General features: G+C 34.8%; 1 protein-coding gene across 1 annotated transcript in view; it reads left to right on the top strand.

Moving 5' to 3' along the window:
* Nucleotides 1–16010: 16010 nt before the first annotated feature.
* The window catches only part of LIN28B (lin-28 RNA binding posttranscriptional regulator B), a 117807-nt gene continuing 111080 nt past the window's right edge, over nt 16011–22737 (top strand). The window contains exon 1 of the mRNA XM_078156765.1: nt 16011–16044. Coding sequence (XP_078012891.1) covers nt 16011–16044 — 34 coding nt within the window. The remainder of the gene's footprint in view (nt 16045–22737) is intronic.

The following is a 22737-nucleotide window of genomic DNA, read 5'->3' as shown; positions in this document are numbered from 1 at the left end:
GATAAAATTAAATGGTCCCTGCCCCCAAAGAACTTATATTCTTCTAGGAGTAAAGAATGTATACACAGATAAGTCAATGCAAATATAACCCTAGGCTCAAAGAGGCATTTGAATGGGACTATCCTCATCAGTAGAGATTGATCAGTCAATCTCCACCAATGAGAATCTTATGTAAATGACCCTTTGAGCCAAAGTTTATACAAAATATAGATATAACTAGAGAGTAATGGGGGACACTAATAATTTAGGAAACAAGACTTATTACAGGAGATGGTATTTGAAATGAGCCTTATAATGAGCTAAGGATCCCAAGAGGGCAAGATGAAGTGGTAAAGTGTATCAAGGATAGGGAGGCAGTATTTGAAGGGCTATCATATAGGGGAAGGATTAGACTTGTTCTGTTTGGCTCCAGAGAACAGAGACAGGAGAAAATTTTGGATGCTGAAAAGAGTCAAATTTAGACTTGATATCAAGAAAAACTTCCTTAGAATGGACCCAAAGTGAAGTAGACTGCCTAGAGAGGGGTAGATTCCCCCTCCTTGGAGGCCTTAGAGTTGAGGGTGGAGAATCACCTGTTAGGTATGTTAAAATGGGGATCATTTTGGTGTATGAGTTGGACTCGATGGCTGCTGAGGTCAAAGTCCAATTTTGTGATTCTGTGATATAAGTCTCTGACTATAATTAGTTCAGCATCATATAGAAAGAGAGCATGCTGATTGATTGGGGGAAATAGTTCTATTTTTTTGTGTTCATTTTAGTCCATATCTTCTTTATAGTAATTATCTCAGTATTCTAAGAAAATATCATACATATATATACACATATATATGTAGACATTAAACCTGAATTTGTACCAAAATACATGATCATGAGCTTAAAAATGAAAAAAATAATAAAGGTTATGGAAGCATTTAAGTGAATCTCCATAAGAGCATCATTTGTAAACTCAACTTCATAAATAAACAATTACTATAATGCTTGCACTTTTTAACTCAAAGCACATTCTATTTCAGATAGAATGATTTATAATTAATTGCTTTATTTTTTCATATACAGTAATCACGTCTACATCCTTTTCCATTAAATCATCTTTGGAATCTTAAGGCATAGTAGGTTATGTAAAATTTGGCACTAGTGTGAATCATCAGTGGCAACGGTAGTTAATGCATATCCGAATTAAGAACTATATCTAAAAGAAACTTCTGAAAAAGCTGATATTTAATGTGAAAAATAAGTTATGGCCTGCTTAATGAAAAAGCATTTTTACACCCATATCACAACTGGGGCCAGGGGCAGTAATCAATTGAGAGGGTAATCAATGATCACGTGAAAGTGCTGTGGAAAGCTATTAAGGCTATGCATACATAGGCAAAATTAAGAGGAGCAATCATCTAGGGAATCTGACCATAGTAACTGAACTGGAGAAATTCTAGGTTGCCAAAATGGTACCAAGGTCATAAAATGAGGATTTGAATCAGAGTTTTGCATGCACTTATATCCCAAGTTCAGAGTTGGTTCTACAGACCAGGGCCATACTAAAATGAGACTGGATATTTAGTCCTGATGCAAAAATGGGGAAGAATAGTGTTGCCATCCTGATGCAGTTTCTGAAAAGTAAATTTTATGTCTGTCCATTCACCGTAAGTAGTAATGCAATGATCTAGTAATATAATACAATGTTCTCATATTTAATTGACAGTGTTAATGAGGTTTTTTTCCACTTAAGTTTGATTTTATAATCTTCATATTTGGCTGTATGAACATGTCTATTTTTTCAACACCATTTTAATTTTATTAAAAAATATTTTCCTCTTAGCTCAGTTCCACGTGAGTCCATTGTTCAATAAATCTCCACCTTAAATCCCATTTATAAGACTCACCGATTAGGCATAAAAGATTATTGAATAGTATATTTTGGTATTGAGAATATAATGGAAAAGATTTAGGAAAGTATTTGGGGACATTAAGATATTCAGTTATTGGGAGTTGTTAACTTGGGGAGAAACAGGAAAATAAAATTCCCCCCAAATCTAATTGTTTCAGACAGAATTAATGTTCTCCTTTATGGACACAGTGTTTTTCAAGGGTTTCATAAATGATTGTTAGGTACTTCCCTCCTTTTGTTGGAGAGCAAAGGACTTGAGGTGTAGAATGTTGCAAACACTATCAAAATCGGTCATCTATCAGTTTTGCTTATAGTTTTTCACTGGTACAAGGAAAAGAATTCATTGGGAGTATAATTACTGTGATTTTTACTGTGAGAGCTTTACTGTGAACTACCAGAAATTACTGTGATGCAAAAACAAAAGGCACTGATAAAAACTTTTAAAAAAAAGTATATTGGTTGAATGGATATAATTAGTGGATAGATGCATTATAGCTAGTAGATTTATATCTGTCAAATCATAGATTTTGAGTTGGATGGGTCCTTTGAGGCTATCAATTCCAACTCCTCTTCAGAAATAAGGAAACTGGGGACTAAAGAGATTAAGTAACTTATCCAACATTAAACAGATAGTGATCAAGTTGGGATTTAAATGAATATCTTCTGCCTCCAAATCAAGCACACTTGGTGGTCTTTATAATTTCATTATTGTTTAGTAAATAAAAGATACCAAAGAATATGGTATGTAAATTCATAAGGAAACACAACTGCTTCTCATTATATTCTCAAGAATTCATTCTTCCTACTGCCGTACTCTTGTTACACACTCTACATGGATGTCTCTGCTCTATCTGATGGAGTCCCATATTATCTATTTCTTCATTAGCCCAGCAACTCAGACTAATCAGTCTTTAATTTAGATATCACAATGTTGTTAGTTGGATCCTAAGGTCTTCACTGTCGAGGTATTTGCAATAAACCCTATGACCTTCCTGGGCCAGATGTTGACAAACAATTGGGTATTTCTTTATTTTGTCATTTGGGGATATTGGAAGGAAGAATATTTATTTTCAAAGAGTATGGTAGCATCCATGATAGTGGCAGTATAGTTCTTATTGTTCAAAATTACTAAATCCAGTATTAAGGCCTGTCTCAGGTCTGGAACTGTCCAGTTTATCTACATTGCTGTTGTTTTTAGCACTTTGTTGTCTTCAATTAGTCTATTTAAAATAGCATCATGCTATCTAATAGCTCCACTCAATTGAGGACCACCACGGCAGAGGACATATGAGTGTATTTCATTTGATGCTCCATACCTACAACAGAGCTTGTTTCTAGAGCCAAATCTCCTGGCCTCATTCAAAGGACACTATAATCTGGCTTTCTGAATGAATCAGTCCATGAATTGGGTAAAGGATCTCTCCCTCATTAAAAAAAATGAGCCTGCATCTATCAATGTAACAGAATATATTTTACACTGGTCAAATTTGCGGCTAGGTACTGTTTAAAATACTATCTCAGAACTTGTTTCAAGTTCCTCTTCACTCCTTCTGGGGCCAAGAGACTGTCATTCATCCATAGGGACAGGACACCATTATTTGCTCTCCATTCAACTGAAATTTTAACTGACAATTGCCAGGAAGCTACCTGCAGCCCCAAACAAATATCAGACGCTACTGCAGCTTCATTTTCCAAACTCTCTTACCATGGAGTCATTTAAAGAGATGGCCATGTGTTCTGGCTGAGGGTCACATTTGTTTACTAAATAAACAACACGTAGGAAATCCAGCTCTGATCTCTTTCCTAAATTCCAGTCCCATATTTCCAGCTGACATCTCATCTTGATGTTCCATTGTCATTTCGAAGCTAACGTGTCCAACATGGAACTCATTCTCTCCCCCTACTTCCACCCTTCCTCCAAACTTCCTCTGTTTCTGATGGTAGCATCACTAACCTCTCATTGATCCCGGTTTCTAACCTTGGAGTAATGAATCTTTGATTTTTCCTTCTCCCTTACTCCTGCCCCCCATAATGAGTCAATTGCCAAGTCCTGTCTGTGCTATCACTCCTTTCTTTTCATTCTTGTGGGCATCCCTCTAGTTCTTGTCTAAGTTACTGTTGTAATCTCTAACTTGGTCTCCCTGTTACCAATCTCTTTCTAATTTATCCTTTACATAGATACCAAAACAATCTTCCTAAGGAACAAACATAATCATGGTATTCCTCTACACAAAAATTTTGGTAGCACTCGACTGGTTCTATGATCAAGTACAAACTCCTTAAACTGGTGTTTAAGCCCTTCCACAATCTAACTCTAACCTGCCTTTCCCAGCTTATTTCACATTACTCCCTTTAAAAAGGATAACATAGGGGGCAGCTGGGTGGAGTAATGGATAAAGCACTGGCCCTGAATTCAGAAGGATGTGAGTTCAAATCCAGCCTCAGACACATAACACATACTAGCTGTGTGACCCTGGGCAAGTCACTTAACCCCACTGCCTAGCCAAACAAATAAAAAGGATAACATATTTAAAACAGGAAGATATCTTAGAAGTCATTTATTCAAAACCTCTCATTTTACAAGTGAGAAAACTAGGCCTAGTGAGGTTAAAAGTCTTTTCCAAGGTCACATAGATAGTAAGGTACTTAGCATGGGAATTGAGATTTGAACAAATTTCCTTAAAGTCCAAATTTAGCATTCTTTTTTCTAGACCATTAGAAGTCATTTATTCAAAACCTCTCATTTTACAAGTGAGAAAACTAGGCCTAGTGAGGTTAAAAGTCTTTTCCAAGGTCACATAGATAGTAAGGTACTTAGCATGGGAACTGAGATTTGAACAAATTTCCTTAAAGTCCAAATTTAGCATTCTTTTTTCTAGACCATTTACACACTCTACATTTCAGACAAACTGGCCTACTGGTTGTTCCCTAAAATCCACATGCTGTACCTTATATCCCTGTACTTGCACAGCTTGTCTGTTCCCTATGCCTTGAATGACCTCCATTTATACCTTTCAGAAGCCTTATCTTCCTTCAAGAATTAGGTACCACCTTCTCTGAAATCTTCCCTCTTGAGCTATTAGTGTTCTTTCTCTCTTTTCTCAAATATTCCTGGGCTTTTTGTTTGATTTCTCTGTTCCCTCCATTAACTCATCACCTTGTATTTTATTTATCTGTGTATATGTTGTATCTCCCAGCATATAAGCTCTTCCAGAGGAACAAGTTGTTGATTATTTAATTTTGTTTTGCCCTTATGTTTCTAGCACCCAGCACAGTACCTTTCACATGGAAGTTGCTTAAAACATATTAGTTGAGCTGAATTGATTCAAAACTGAAAGGAAGCAGTGGAAAGAGTACTAGCTTTGGAGTGTGAAGACATCAAGATTAATCTACCACTGGTGTAACCTTGAACAAATCACTTAATTTCTCTGGGTCTCAACATAATCTTCTATAAAATAAGAGAATGGAACTAAGGGTGTTCTAAGTCCTTTCCAGATCTAGCTTTTAAAGTACCGCACAATATTTACTAGTAGTATAATAGTTTCCCCTCAATTTTTCAACACAAAACTGTATATGAATAGTATTTCTCCCCAATGCTATGAAGCCGAGGCGAATTGTTTTTCATTTCCAATAGACTCATAAAGGATTTTTGCACAGAGCAGAGATAAGAAGTGTGTAGTTTCCCTAATAAAGAACTGATCTTCTTAATAAATATGATAGTATTACTTTTTTACTCTTACTGAAATGAAGGGAAAATGAGAGAAGCAGTTGTACATATTATTTTCCTTTTATGCACATGGCATTAATATCCTGATTTTTTTAATCTTGAAAGAGTGGGGGGAAACTGTGATGACAAATTACGTTTTTATTGCTCTTCAAGGTTATGAAGCACTTCCTTTACCACAGTTATTTAGCATAGGTAGTGCAAGAATTACCCACATTGTTACAGATGAAAAAAGGATCTCAGAGAGGGCCTATAATTTGCCCAAAGTCACAAACATGTATTAAGTGACAGCTCTGATATTCAAATTCAAAACTTCACCAGCACACCAAGCTTCTTCTCAGAAACTGATTCTCAGGTGGGCATTTGGACTGTTGCATCAGGTCAGGGTGGGTGGGTGGGTGTGTCAGCTTGGAGACAGAAAGACAGAGGGAGAGAGAGGGAAACGTAGACAGAGACAGACACACACAGACTAGCACAGGGACAGAGACAGAGACAAACAAGACAGCCGGTGCTCCACTAACGAGCTCCCTAACCCCGCCCGCCTCCACCCCTCAAACTCTCGCAGCCCAAAGGAATGAGTGGAGATACTTCAATCTCGCGCGCCCCTCCCAGGCAGCCAATCAGGAAGCCGGGCCGGGCGGTGGGCAGGTGTGCGCGTGCCGCTGCCTGACGCAGGGCTCGAGCTGTTAGTGTCTGGTGCTGCTGCCGCGTCTCACAACCTCCTCCCGACTGACTCCCCGGCCCTCCTCCCCCTCCACTCCCTGCCCGCTCGTCCGCCTGCCCGCCCCTCTCCTGGCGGCGGCAGCAGCATCGGCGGCAGCGGCGACGGCGGATTCCGAGCACCGCAGCCTCGAGCCGCTTTTGCTTCTCCCCTCCCCGGCTCACCATGTACTATTGACCCTTCTGGCCTCGATCCTCAGTCTTCTGCCCCCACCAATTCTCCTTCCCTTTTGACATCCCCACCCCACGACCTCCCCCAGTCCTATTCCCACCGCCCCTCTTCACTCCCCTCTTGAAGGGATTAAAATACGGGCTTCTTCCTCCCACCCGGTCATCCCGAATTACACGCACACACAGACACGCACAGCTACACAAACACTCACGCAAACACTGACACACACACACAGACACACACACACACAGAGTTAGCAGCGCGACCATGAGGCCCGGGAGGTAAGCAGTACCATTTACCCGCCCTCCTCTTCTTCCTCCTCCTCCTCTTCCTCCCTCTCCTCCCCCAACCCCCTCCGCCCCAGTCGCTATGTATGTGGCTGAGTGTATTCGTGTGTGTGTGCGCGCGTGGGGGTGTGGTGTGTGTGCACGCGCGGACATTCGCAGGCTTGTAGAGTTTGGCACGTGAGTCGCGTCGAGGTGGGCAGCTCGAAAAGGAGAATGGAAGACCGAAAAAGGGAGGGATGAACGGAAGGACAAGAGGGAGGAGGGGGAAAGGATCGTTTAAAAAAAAAAGTGACAAATCTGCCCAGGCGTTGAAATGCCTGATTCCCTCTCGTGATTTATTGCCCGTGTGTTGCCATTAAATATGCTGCGTGGGTCGATGTACTTCCGGGTTCACACCTTTTTTTTTTCCTCCTTTATTCGCACCTCTGAGCTTTGGGCTGCTGCTGGAAGAACAGATATTGTATAAGCCCAGTTGCAAAGTTACCGCTTCTCAGCCGACCCTTTCCTGCCTAAGGTGCAATATCCTTAGAAGGATGTGGGGCTGCTTAATTCCTTATGAAAAAAAAAAAAGGGGGCGGGGGCCAAGGACCAGGAGGCGGGGTGAGGGTAATGATGGGGAGAAGGTGGGAAAAGCGAAGTATCTCGGAAGGATGGAGCAGACGTTTGAAACTTCATTTGAGGTTTGGAAGCAATGAGATGGTACCAGGGAGAACCAAAGAAATTTCATTAACTTAGTAACTCCCAGGTCAAAGTAAAAACCTCTACTTGGAGGGGTTTGTGGTGACATTGCGGCGACTGGACACCAGGGGGCGTCCAGCCCATCTCTTTATTCTCACTCCTTACAAATAGATCTGCTTTGTATCAGTAAGCAGCCGGGGAAAAATTATGCGCAATGTATAGGAAATGTAAATGCACGAGTTGATGTAAAGAACTTGGGAGAGAAGGAAGAAGATGAAACTGGATTTTGAATTGGTTTCAGAAGGAGAAAGCTAAAGAAGAAATGGCATACTTGCAACATATTACTGATTTGAACGCATTGAATACGGATGCTTTCTGAAGATTTGTGCTCCCCAAACTGGTTTTTTTTAATTGCACGTCGGTAATTATTCAGTATTTTTAGGAAGCATTTTGTATTATGCTTAATTTCTTTTCTCATAAGCCGATTTCTTAAATGTAAGTAATAGTAAGTCCGCCATTTTGAATTGTTTCATGTAACACAGAATGAAATCTTAGGTCACTCCCTGTGTTTCCTTAAATTTCCCTTCAGTTCTTTCTGTGGTTTTTCCTTATATATATAGGTTCTGAAAGAATACCGGAGACTATTACATTTCTTTGTTGACATAAATTGTACTGTGAAGATGTTTATATCAACAATTGTATTACTCTTGATGGAATGCAATATAAGGGAAAATAAATTACATTCAAAATCAATGTAATTTTTGTTTTCTACTCTTGAACATTGTAGAAAGTGTCCGTAAGAGAAAAAGTGGCAATTTTATTTTGTGAATTAGTGTTATGAGTAATTTTTAAAGAATAATGTTACCAGAGGAAAGTGACAATTGAAATGGATTTTTATTATGGTCGTGAAAATGCTCCATATTTCATTCCTTGTGCTGATAATTGGTGTGTTTAGATAGACAATATACCAACAAACCATTTAGACATCTATTAGTACTAGAAAAAAATTACTAAGTCCAAAGGTAGACCCTTAAGACATCAGAATTTTATTTAATTTTTAAAAGCTTTCAAAGGTTTTTCTAAGATTGAGATACTGTGAAATGCTTGCCTTAGTTACGAGCTCCAGTTAGATGGCAAATTGTTTTATAGGAAGATCAGGTAAATTTTTTTAATGAAAATGATCAGTCTTTAAAATGAAACAAATTAACAAACACTTGTTATATTTTGGGGCAAAGCTTGTCTCCCTTAATTCTTTTATCTCAGCATGTGTGAAATAAGGTAATCCATTGTATGTAAAGGGCTTTAGGAATTAAACTGGCACATGGCCTCTTTCTGACACTTGGGGGATGGGACAATATTTTAAATGAATAAAATGCTTTACTTTGAAATTTCATTTCTTTCAGAAATATTATAATTGTTTTATAGTTGTCATCAGAATTTAAGGAAACAAGACAGTCGTAGATAATCTTTTGCATTACAATATAGATTGTCATAATTGTATGGGACCATTTCAATTAGTCAAATATTTAAAGAATTAATTTTTTTGTTAATAATAGTAGGATTGAAATTGTATTTTGCCTTGCATTCTGTGATAATGGTATTTTGGAATCAATGAAAACATGCTGAAGATTGAGATTGAAAATTTTGTACTAGTTGGTGGAAAAATTACACAGTTAACCATGCTTTTGCAAGTGAAGCAGTGTGTAGTGAATTTTAAAATGCTAGTAGTGTAACATTTCTCTTAAAATTGTTGATTTTCATTTGTGTGACAATATAAATATGTGTGACTATAAACATTTACACAGTTAATCATGCTTTTGTAAGTGAAGCAGTGTGTTTGTAGTAAATTTTAAAATGCTAGTATTCTAACATTCTTCTTAAAATTGTTGATTTTTATTTGTGTGACAGTATAAATTTAAATTGCTTGAATGCCACAAAGAACTCTGTTAAATATACTGAATGTAAAATGTTTTCTTCTCATATACTGTGTACAAAGAAGACATTAAACAGTGGTTACCTGTTTGGGAATAAGGTAATTCATTCTACTGATAATGTAAGTTTTCTAGTGTATGTAAAATATTGCTAAGGTAGTTTGCAATTCATGATCAAGGAAAAAAATTTTTAGGACATACATATAAAACATACTTAAAATGTGAGAAAATATCTCCCTAAAATGATTAAATTGTTATACACATGTATCAAATTGTATTATGTGTTAGAAAATACAGAACATGAAATGATTTTTCTAGGCCCATGTTTTAATTGAATAAAAATATTTAGAATTAAATGATGCATTGTAATCAGATTTTAAACTACTTAGGCACATGGTAAGGTATGGATAGTTAAAGGATTTTGTTGTTGTTTTGGGAGATTTATTGGAGTAGACTTTAATTGTCCTTTATAGTCCTATGATCCAGAAGCATGATTTGTTATTTGGGAGAGAAGAGGGGAGGAGGGAGAGGTTGGATGGAGAAGAAAACAGAAAAGTTCAGTGTTCAAAGGCTAAGTATGTATGTTAAAACTGATTGTTACTTTTTATAGAGAAGATACTTTCTTTAGTAGTAAGGATTAAATGTAATTTTCTTTAGTAGTAAGGATTATATATATATTTTTTTAATTTAAAGATTATAAAATAAGCCACTGGCTCACCAAGCAAAACAATGGTGATTATTTGCATTTAAGTGTTTTTAAATTGATATGCACATCCAGATAGCTGTATATAATTACCATCATTTAGACAATTTATTCATTACATACATGTATAGTGGTATTGTGGAGGAGCTCCTCCTATGACATAATGACACTATATGATGTCGCTGACCGGAGTGCTGAATCAAGACAGCCATGTTGATCACTACTGTATCCAACTGAAAACGGTCTGAAGTTCTGTGGAGGTTCAGATATGACAATAACTGTAGTAAGATTCGTAGATGTGTGTGTGTATGCATTTCTTTTATCTCTGTTGAATGCATCATTTTAATAACGATGATGAGCAAAGTTGATCACAGGGAAAGTATGTCAATTTACTATATCACTTTTATATTGAGGAGGTGTCACTAAAATTGATGGGATCAATATTGGGGTTTTCTCTTGTTTTAAGACCTGCCACTTGCAGATGAAGATGATTTTGAAGCCAATTTAAACAGTGACCATGTATAAAAATTTTCCTTTCTTAGTTATGAGACTATAAGGTTGAGGATGAGATTTGTGGTTGCCATTTTTTTCTTGCTGGATCAAATTTTGAAAAAATATCAAAGCTACATCAAAACATTATCTCCAAAATTATTTAAATGAGGAAATCATATAAGCAACACATTCAACTAGGTTCATAACAATAATTGAAATTGTTAAAGAAAAAAGAATGTAAATATAATTTTTAATAAGTTTTTCTCTGCCCTAACATTTATGAGACAGGAGATGCTTGAGTTTATTTAGCTAGAAATGCAGTTTACCATTGTGGAGATTTTGGGGTTTTTTTTTTTTGCACTCATGCTAACATAGAAAGATTATTTGAAAAACAAATTATAATGAATTTAATCTTTCAATACAAAGGTAGTAAATTTTTAAACACAATTTTATTGACATTCTACTTCTAAAAATAGAAGGAGTTGATATGCAGGATCATCAAATTAAAGGTCAAAGGTGATAAACCAGGACAAAGGTCATGCAGCTCATTTTCAAGCAATCAGTTTCTAGTTGTTTTTTTGCTTAGCTGAACAAAAGCTTAATTATACAGAAAAGAGGTCTGTAGTGTTAAATGATCAATTATAATTGGGGAAATATTTTATAATATTAGAGAATATTTATATTCTAACAGTGGGTCTTAAAGTTTCCAAGTCCTGTTTCTAAGTAGATAGGTCTAAATTATTTCTTATTTCCAAGAAGGATAATGTGAAATTGAGGAATCATTATTTAGACCTTCATGTATATTATATATAATTATTTGGATGTGTGTATGACAATTCATGGGATAGGATAGCATAGCTTTTATGCACTCTTTTAAATCAACAATTATGTTTTAACTGATTGACATTGTTTTACTTAAGCCCTACCAAAGTATTTGAAAGAAAGTATTTTGTATGATTTAGAGGTTTAAAAAACAAACAGGAAAGTATCTAGGACCATTTTAAAACACATGTCAACAGTTACAACCCTGTTATTTATTAATTTGATAAATAATTATTGCACTATTCATTGTCAATGATATCAAGATGAGAAAACTAAAACATCTTCTTTTACATCTGAGATGCCCATGGAAAATGCTTGAGTACATTAAAAATAGTTCGGCTTACTTGTTCATCTCAAGTTAATGTGAGTATCACACCTATTAGCATTGCTGAATAGCAAAATTATGTGTAAAACAAAATACTTTTTGTTAACACTGGAATTAAATGAAAGTGTTTCTAACTTCACTTGGAAACTTTTTGTTATCATTTTACAAACAGGCAATTTAACTTAAAATGTAATTCCATTAACTTTGAAATGATGGTTGGTCTTCAAATGTACTACCTCTTTTAAAAGAGAATTTTTGCATCCATCTTGCCTTTTATCTTAGAAATCTAAAACTGTTCTTGCTTTGTGTCATTTCACTTCTCCCAGTGATCTGAACAATTGCTCAGTTGGAAGCTTTATCATATAAAACTATTGTTTCTTGTGGTGAAAAATGCAAAACATTTGCATGAGCAAAACCAACTGTGTTGTAGCCCATTTGTATCTCAATATACACAGTTAAGTTAAAGAAAATTGTGACTACCAAATTAACATTTGTGCCATAGGCAATATCTTTAAATTGTTTTTACAATATGACTGTTAACTTATATTCAGTTTCCAGGAGATTGAGTGTTCTTATTTTCTAGTAAACTCTTTATTCATAACCTCATTTTAAAAGCAAGACTTGTTTTCAGAGGTATTCATATCTTATGTCAGATTAACTGAAATCAAATTTGTAAAGCTGTCCAGAAAATTAAATTCTGTGTGGTAATTTAGCAGTGCTACAAATATCACTATTATTTACAATTAAATGCTTCACATGATACAGATAAAAGCAAATTCTCCTGAAAGATAAAAATGAATACATTGTTGGAATGAGTTTTCAGTAATTTTCAGCATTTCAGAATACTAACAGTTCTTACATCTATCTCATACCTTTTTTCAAAGTTAAATACTTCATTAAATTCATATGGAAAATATGTTAAACAAAAAGAAAGAGTAATCAAGACAGTCTGCTATTTTAACATTTATGTTGCTCCATATTTCTTTCACACATAACATTCCTGACAACAAACAAGGTCAACCTTTTGTTTAAGTCACCATTCTGTGCCTATGACTGCTATCAAATGATATTTCTAGTTGTATCTAAAATGCAGTTCAGTTTTCACCCTTCAGCCAAAGAACATTGAATTCATGGATTGTAATTTTATAGCATACATTTTCTTTAATGGAAGACTTGAAAACGATGGCTACATATGAGTAATTTGCATGATGATAGTAGAAGCTTGTTAACATGTACATGCATCTGCTTTGAATATTTTTAAAACACCTTTTCAAATCTAGTAAATGTATGAACTTTTTTTTTGTAGGAAGAGCAACAGTTCCCATTAACTGCTAATTCTAGTGTTCCTCAAAGTGTGTTTATAGACAATGTTCAATTATTTTAAAATTTAAATGAACATTTTAATGAGAGTTGTGTTCAGGATTTTTCTTTTTGAATACTTTTGGTATGCCATCTTATATATAGAAGGTTGTGTTTTTTTAAAAAATTTGACCAGTGAAAATAATGTTATTGAAAAATTACTTTGTTTTATTTTTAATTATATTGTTTGATGTGGTGGCAGCTAATAATAAAACTCTTTGGCACATTGCACTTACATTACTTGGGAAAATACTGCTGTTAGTTAAATCCCTTCCCTCCCCAAAATTGTGCAAAATGTTTTTAGAAATTCTGATTTTTGCCACCTGTCATGAAATAATTTTCTTGATTACTCAGCATTTTCCTTCTAGATGCTAAATGCTTTCTGCTGTTTGCAAAGCTAGTATTTATTTGGTATTTTTGACTGGTGTTCTTGGAAACAAAAATTAGAATTAAACATTAGCATTTGACATTAAAATTTTAGTTATACTAAAATTGTGTATCCAATTTTGCATATTAAAAATGTATGTTTTATATGAACTAATGCATCTCAGTTTTTCTTTTAACTTGTCAATTGCCAAACTTAGGTGGTGTCAATAAGCCACTAAACTGTTAACCATATAAAATAATGCTCATGTACATGTGAAACATCACATATTAGCCAATTTTATTGCATATTTCCATCACTTTGATATTAATACTTCAGTGCTAAAGTAATGAATCAACACGTGTACTTCCCATGACAAATTAAAAATATGCAACATATTTGAAAAAAAATTATATATTTTAAAAGATAAATGTAAATCACAGAGTATAGGAATCTACAAACCATAGGTAGTGCTTGTGTGTATTTTAAAAGTAGAATACATCATGTAGTAGTAAACCATACCAGTATTTGTATAAACAACTGGTAAAGTTATTGGTTATTTGCATATTTTATTATTTTGGTTAAGGTCTCAAATAACTTGTTACATTTTTTTATGTAAACTTGCTCTAGTCAGATATTTACTTTCAAATAAAGACAAATAATCTATGTGCAAATATTTAAACTGTAAACTATTTTAAGTAATAAGGTAAAAATAATAGTGAATAAATTATTATTAAATGTATTCAGTGCATTCTTGGATTTCAGAAACTTTAGATTTTTAATTTTGTGGTGAGTCTTAATCCCCAAAAACTGAATGGTAGTTTTGTTCTTAATAGTCTTGTTGAAATAACACTGAAGTTCAATAATATTTTAATCATACCCATGTTTAGAAATGGGTCTGTTTTCTCCATCATATCCCTTTGGTTTCCTTTTGGAACCAACAAAAATTGTTTAAAATCAATGAATTAGCCTAATCCATTTATGTCTTTAAATGTCACATTAAAAAGTGCTCCAAATTATAAGCATGACACAGAAATTATAGTGAGATGCTTTTGTTAATAATTCCAGTGTTGTTAATTTCAGCATGGAAAAAATGCTACATTATAATAGAATACAATACTACATTTTAAAAAGAAGAAAGGTACAGTTTACTGTACATTAGCCTATCTTTTGCTGTTAAAAGACCAAGGATAACTGAGAAGGGTTTAATGGGTAGTGGTTTGAGCTTCACAAACCTTTTGCTTACATTTTTGCTTCCAACCCTTATGGAGAGGAATTGTCACCCTTTATTGAAAGAGTCCTGGATCAGCATTTAGTAGACTTCTACACTTGGAAAAGCCTCCATTTTCTTTTAATAAAAGAATTAAATAGACATCCAAAAGATGCTACAAAAATGATTTCTTTGAGGGGTTGAAATAGTAGATACAGTATTTAAAAATCAAGCAAAGGGAGAAAAAACATGGCTGAAGAAGGTGAGCTTGTGCATGTTCAAACAAATTCGTTTTGTGTGCCTTAAATGACTATACAACCTGAGTAGAAATGGTCGTGCAATGACCACCCTGAGGGCTTTTTTGCCACTTACTGTTCCTTGTTGCTGAATGGCTTTAGGGAAGTGGGGATGAAAGAAGGGAGCACATTTTATTGGTCTGTCACATCTTCTACAATCTACTCAATGGAAATAATACTATAAGTTACAGAAGTTCTTTGGAAAAATAATTTTGCCTTTTCAAATTTAGTTTAGTGCACAGTTTAATAGCTTTGGATGAATCTGTTACTTTTAAAGCGGAGGATTTTCTGTTAGGATATCTGAAAGGAATTATGAGATCTAATTTGGATGTTACAAAAACTTCGATTTTTGAGAGATTTCTTTTAAAATATGTTTGAAAAGAAACAAAAGTCAAATATGGATGCTATTACTGATGCATTGTGACTAGGAGCCAGTCACTTATACTCTTTGTGCTCAGGTTCCTCACCTGTTAAAAACAAAGAGAAAAGCTATAGTACCAACCCCACCTTATTGTTGTGAGGTTTAAAATAGAAAATCTACATAAAGTTTTTGCAAAACCTAAAGGACTAAATAAATATTAGCTATTCTGTGTTGAGCTATGTACATGTTACACTTGTGAATTACTGAATTATTGTTTATAATTAGGTCATTATTAATTAATAAACAAGGGAAAAACAATTTTGATTTTTCAGGAAATCTGTGTTTTTTGACCATATCATTAATTGTATAGTGCTAATAAAATAAAAAGCAAATTAAAAGACCTTGTTTACACAATGCCCTTTAACAGGAAAAGGCAAGGCAAGGTGCTGCATTCCTAGTTAGACTGTTATACCAATTGGTTATCTAATTGTGAATTTGATGAGCTAGGTAAGTCTTAAACAGTTAAAAAGTTTACAGGTCACTTCACAGAGTCAAAGCCTTGCCATTTTATGGCCTTATAATGAGCCGTTAAGTTGGGGAAGAGGCAATTAAATAGGGTGCTCTGGTAGAATGAACAAAGTTCTGACTTGAACTCTCTAATTCCAGGTTCCTCAGAAGATGATGAGGTCATTTAAGAAGGTTCCTTCAAGCCCAGGTTAGTTTTGTTTGTTTTTCAATGTTTTACTTAGCTGATTTTTCCCCCCATTAACTGGAAGCACAGCAGAACATCTTAACAGCTCTCAGTATTTCTCCTTACCTAAAGGATTTCGGATAATATGACAGGTACTATTTCTAGTGTTTGTGCAGTGGGAAGAGAGTACTAGGTTGGAAGTCCCAGTACCTAGTTTAAATATAGTCTTTTCTAATTTTACTTTCTGTGACCTTCAGCAAGGTTCTTAACTTTTCTGGACCTGTTTCCTCACCATTAAAATGAAGGGTTTATTAGAGTAATCTCTGAGATCCCCACCAGCTCTAAAGTTTGTGATACCCACTTGTACTCAGATTTCTTGACATTCATAGGAATTACCATCTCTTCCCTTCTAAAAAACTTCAGAGATAGATAAAACCAGGGGGATGCTGGTCAATATTTAACAACCAGCTCTTGGAGGTGGGGAGGGAATGTACTTATTGCATACTTTTAAGTTTAATCTGCATTATTAACATTTTCTCCATAACTTTCTCAAGTCTAGAAACCAACAAAACAATAAATCAAGCCCTGATTTCTAGCATTTGCAGATTTCCAAGGTGTAAATGAAATTTGCACAATTTGCTCACAATGAAATTGAACAATCTACTAGGCTCTCCCAGCCTCTGAGCCAGCTACTGCACACCTAACTATGTTTGAAAATGGGTATTCCTATTGCCAACCATTGTGCCTAAATAGAATTCAAGATAGATACTCACAATGTTGGTAGATCTAAGAAAGCTTTTTGCTTGAGAGAGTAAGCATCCAATAATAGCTCACATTTATGTAGGACTTTAAAGCATAAAAAGCACTTTGCTTACATCAATGCTTTAAGGTAGATGGTGTCAGTATTATTATCAGTCTTGTCCTATAGATGAGAAAATTGAAGTTCAAAGGAATTAAATCACTTCTCTATATAATTCAGCTACTGAGTGGCAGAGTCAGATCTTGAACACAGGCCTTTTAACTGCAAGACCAGTGCTCTTTCCATTACACCAGACTACCCCTCTGTGTAATTAAACTAGAATTGTGAATTAGCAAGTAATGTGGCTCAACTTAGAAAAAAAATTAATATGTATTTTAAAGTAAATGTTCTCAGAATTATTCAGCAAAGTTCTGCAAGAATTTGTCAAGCAATTAGTGTATACCAGGCTATGTGCAAGTGGCTGGGAATGCAAAGATCAAAGAGAAATAGTCCTCACTGTTAAGGAGCTTACATTTTGGTGTGTGACAACATGTATTCAAACAAGCAAACACAAAATAGGTGCAAAGTAAATACAAAGGGTTTTTTTGTTGTTGTTTTGTTTTGTGCAGGGAGGGAGATTGCTAATAACAGGGGAAAGGCCTCCTGTAATAGGTACACTTTTCATTTAAGGGAGCTAGAATGCTAAGGTAGAGTTGAAGCAAGAAAACATTTTCTTTTTAAGAGTCTATGCTCTTAAATTTTTTTAATTGGGAAGTTTTTAGCAAAATAAACAAAAATGCAGTAGAACATAGATTAAAAAAGAATACATGCTTTTCATTATGATTAGACTGAGGCAAATAATTATAAAGCTTGATTTTTTTGATAGATTTTTCTCATTTTGAGATGTGGCATATGGTAGTGCAGAAAGCACTTGACTGAAGTCAGGAGGCTAGGTTTAAATGTTTGCTTGAGTTCTTATTACTATCTGTCTATGTGATAATGAGCAAATCACTTGAACCTTTTAAAACCTCAGTTGCCTCATCTATAAAGTGGGGATAATGATTCTACCTTATAGGATTACTATGAGGAATGTACTTTACAAACTTTCAAGTGCCACATAAATGGTAATTATTATTTTGTTTCAGAAATCATAAGAAAAAAGAATGTTTATTCAATTATAAGAAATTTCAGTTTATGATGATATAGCTTGATGAATTTGTCTGACTTTTGTCCAGATTAACTCAGATCCATTTCTGTCATCCATAAATAGTAATGCTGTAGGCCAGCAGGGTGTGAAAGCAGCAAACACAAGTGCAGTTAAAGGGAGGTTATCTCTTGTGATAGTTGCCTTGACTGACTTATCAAATTAATTAGCAAAGATGAATAAATAAGTACCCAGAGATTTAATAATGATTCTAGGTGTTGATAGTGTTTTAGAATTGAGTATTTGATAGAAATGTGTCTTTTCCTACTTGAAAAGTTTGTGGAGAGTGTTTAAACCTTTTGGTTTATGTCTTCTGATAATGGTGCTAGCATGATAAATTATCATGGAAAAAGAAGATTCTAAAGAACAGCTATAAGGTTTTAATTCATAGGATGCTTTTGCTTTATTGTTTGCTCTCTTTAAAATATGAGAGGGAAAAGTCATAGACTTATTTTCTATTGTAAAATGTTTAACACTGATATATTTAGTGAATTTAATAAGATGTCATGTGACATGATGAAGAAAGCACTTAAGTATTCTAAGTGGGACTTCTAGACAATCCCTTAAATTACCCATCATTTTAGAACTTGTTGCTAATAAATTTATAGCCCAAATTGTTAATGTGTTAGAAGGCTACATCCTGCATTTCCAGAAATATTAAAATGATAATAGAATTTTAGAGCTGAAAGGGAACTTTAGAAATCACTTAGTTCAACACCTTCATTTTACAGATGGTGATGCTGAGGCCCATAAAAGTTCTTTGATTTAACCAAAGTAATGCAGTAAATAGGATTAGAACTTAGGTCACTCACTTTTCAGTCTCTTTTAACTGAATCAGGCTTCTTCCATGTTTCTTAAGGTCTTTATTGTATGAGGCATGTTTTTCTCTTATTTTATATTTCTCCTCAAAGAACATTTCAATTTGTTTTGAATATTTGTAAATTTCAAAATAATTACCATAAGATAGTATACCCATTAGTCTAAAAGTTGTTATTACTATGTCAGACTTTCAGCTAATTATGTTTTATATGAGATACTTTAGTTTAAAAGATGAGTCTCATTGTCTTTAGGGGGGAAAGCTGATTTCTCCCTTATTTTATTTCACTTAATTTTCATTGATAATGTACATTAATTTCATATTTAGTTATACATTTTCTACAGAATTAATTTTAAAAAAAAGAAATTAGTGAATCATAGCTTGTGAAGAATGTCTCAAATCAATATCTAAGGTGAGAAATGTTGACAACATTCCAGTTTCCCAACACAAGTATGAAAAAAATACCCTTATTTTGAAGGCATCCAAATAATGTTGGTCTGTTCAGGATGTATGAAAGTAAAGAAATCTGGAATATAATATAAAGCTTTTTTCTTCTGGTTTTCCCCCCTTTGAAGTTAAATCCATTAATGAGCTTTACATTCAATTAAAATATTCAATTATATATTGAAACATATTTTTGAATTTATTTTTATTGACCAAAGTCAAGAAAATTTGACTGAAAGCAACCACAAGATATTTATTTCTCCACTTGGTTCTGAAAGAAAAAGCAACAGAATAATCACATTTGCCATTTTAATTTTTTAGGGATTCAGTTATCCTTTTTTGCTTAATTTTTTTTCCTATTTAATAGAATTTATTGGAACAAAATACATTGTGTTTACATATAAAAAGGATCTCAGTTCTACTTGTTCTTTGAATACATAAGAGAGAGACAGAGACAGATTTAGACTTTAGCAGTTCAAATGGAATACATTTTCCTATAGATTCAAGTTATATATGTAGAAAAGGCTTGAAGAGAATTGTTTGATAATGTTTTTCTTTCAAGTACGTAAAATTCTTAGTTTAGGCAAATAGTTACAGGTAAATTTAATCATTTTGCCTTCAGAAGAGGAAATTAAAGAGACAATACAACGAAATTTTGCCTTAATAAATAACCTGATGAATATATGTGCCCTTACATTACTCCCTTATGTTGGTTACTCTGTTTACGTGGTTTCATGATTACAAGATTTTCTAGAAAAGATGATTGCTTAGAAATCAAGCACAATGCTCACTGAAACAAGGGAGAGGGAGAAGGGAAGAAACTACAGGAGGGACGCTTTGGCTGTGGCGTCATTTAGGCGGGAAAAGATCACGCCGCAGGAAGACGTGCACTAACGAGAACATCTCTGCTTCCTCTCCCCTCTTCCACCTACTTTCTTCCCGACGCTTTTTTATAACCATCAAACACTTAAAGTGGCATTTTGACTTCAAAATGATTGTAGTAGAGGTTCATACAGTATCATTTATCCATGTTTTCGACATTCTCATTCTTGGCATTGCTGTTGAATTCGTTCTCTGTTAATGTAACTAATCTTCTCCCTGGCCTTTCTTACCTTAGTTAGGGTTGGTTTCTTAAAGTGTCTGTTCATCCCGGGATTTCAGGAATAAAGGAATCCGGTTTTAGGTGATGAACACCTCAAGATACAGCAAAAGCAGTAAATTCTGCTCAATGATTGTGGGTGGGGGCGGGGCAGGAGGGAGAGAAGGACTCTTTTGTTTGGTCTTGGTTTTTTTAGAAGTACATCTGGGCAGGGGCAAGAGGCCAAATGTGAAAGTCGTTTAATTAGTGAGAAATGATCACTAGCAATTCTTGACTAGGAAGCTTTGCAGGATTGTTGGGAACAGCTCAATATTAAGAGAGGCAATGTTGAACTGATGAAAAAAGGAAAAGGTGAAGCAAGAGAGAAAGGGGAGAGGAAGTAGCCGGGGCTAGAGGTGCTGGAAGAGTGCAAGTCAACCTGCTTGGCGGTGGGTTTCTTTGAGCCTAGGGGATCATCCCAGTAGGTCTGAATGGGAAAGATTGGAGGGTAAAGTACCGGGCAGAGCTAGGACCTGTGTTGGCTGCAAACACCGGGTTTTATTTTGAGGGAGGATAAAACCGGTGGAGTTATTAGTAGGAGTGCTGTAGCCCCTCCCCCTAGTTTTAAGAAGAACCGGAGCATTGTTTCTGTCTATAATAGAAGTCACAGTGCACCAGAGTAAGAGTTGAAAGTAATGATTGAGTGGTGGTACCTCATTCGGCTCCCAGCATTGTATTATTGCAAAACACAAAACAAAACAAAAAAACAGCTGCACTATTTTGAGAAAATACATTGCCGCTTGTTTTAAATGGAGAAACCAAATAATCGGGATAACCAAAACTCATAGCCTACTTTGTGTTTATTACACTGTAATTTTTAAAAAGCACAATGACTATTCCTAGGTAGCTACTTGATCTTATTTCAAAGGAATTTGAAAGAACTGCGATAAATCAAGCTAACAAAGTATTTGGCTCTCCTAGATATAAAACATGCGTTTTGAGTCAAATTCGAGTTCTTTCAGGTATTAAAATCAGTCGGAAATGAAAAAAAAATTAAAACCAGAAGACTGCAGGAAGGTGACAAATTGGAAAGCATTCAAGTCGAGCTGTAGGGCGTTCTCATGTCAAAGAAGCCCCCTATGAGCGTCAAGAGATTGTGTTCAGTTTATAAAATAATTTCTTTCTCAGAAGATTTCTTTGGGGGTGGGGCAAGAGAATAAATCGATTTCAGTGACAGTGACTTTGCCCGGCAACATGAAATGGGACAGTGATACTTTATTTCCCAGCCCTGTTTCTTTTGTGTGTGGGTGTTTTAAAAGGTATGTATGTGTATTTGCCTTCAATTCTTTGTGAATGAATTTTAGAGGGTTTCTGAGAGTTCCCAGTTGGAAAGAGCTCTACGTTCTACACAACTTGAAAGGCCGATGTCCCTCTCAGGAAATGAATGAGTCGATAACATCTGACACCAGTGACCAGTCCAGTGAACCTTACCTTAATTCCACTAATACTGGAGGCCCCCAAATCGGGGCAAGTTCGTGTATCTTGTAACTATAGCATTAAACGTGCTTCAGCTGTCTTTGGTGATTGTAGTCTTTTCTTAGCTAATTTTAGTCTTGTCTTTATTTTTTTTTCACTAGCAAATTGAGTTTCATCAACCAAACTAAAAACAAAGGAATTAGACATTAGAGTACTATGGAAATAATTTGGGTTCTGCCTAGAAATATTCTTTTTACATTAGGTTTTTTAAATATTTACCAACAAAACGAGGGATTTAAGCTAAATATATGTTTAACAAAACACGTATTTTAGGATAGTCTTTTTTTTAAAAAAAGATTATATTTATGTCATTTTTAACAATCTAAATTCTTTGTCAGAAATATTTTGTGCATTTTCCAGCTGATTTTTTTTCAAAGAAAGTTATTTCTTAAGTATTTTACATCCTGGTAGTTTTTATTAAAAATCGAATTTTTAATTTTCTAGTATACAAAATATTTTCATGTCAAATAGCATTTGTGATGTATAGACCAGGTGATGTATAAGCCAAGTCACACCACTTAACTTAATATTTGGGCTTTCATTGTTTAAACAGTGTATATTTGAGAATGCAAAGAAAATTCAAAATATATAAACTCTGTTTCCCTTGCCAGATTGCTTGTATTTTTGTTAGTTCCTTTTCAGCTCTACACCAGCTGACTCATTGTTATCCTCCCAAAATTAAAAAAGAAAATTGATAAAGGTTTGTACTCTATCCTAAAGAAACAACAAAAAAAGTATACCAAACAAATGAAGCTTCCTAAACTGGTCAGACAGATTCACCCCACTCCCCCACCCCCCAAGAAAAACAACAACAACTGAAAATACTTACAGTTTAGTTAAAAAAAATCTTTATTTCAGATCTGGATGGATTACCACACGTTTTTGTCTTCTAAATAGGA

This window comes from Phascolarctos cinereus, unplaced genomic scaffold (assembly GCF_003287225.1).
Source record: "Phascolarctos cinereus isolate Bilbo 61053 unplaced genomic scaffold, phaCin_HiC Scaffold_5;HRSCAF=322, whole genome shotgun sequence".
Lineage (NCBI taxonomy): Eukaryota > Metazoa > Chordata > Mammalia > Diprotodontia > Phascolarctidae > Phascolarctos > Phascolarctos cinereus.
Note: the sequence above shows the minus strand (reverse complement) of the source record. Positions and strands in the feature narration are given on the sequence as shown.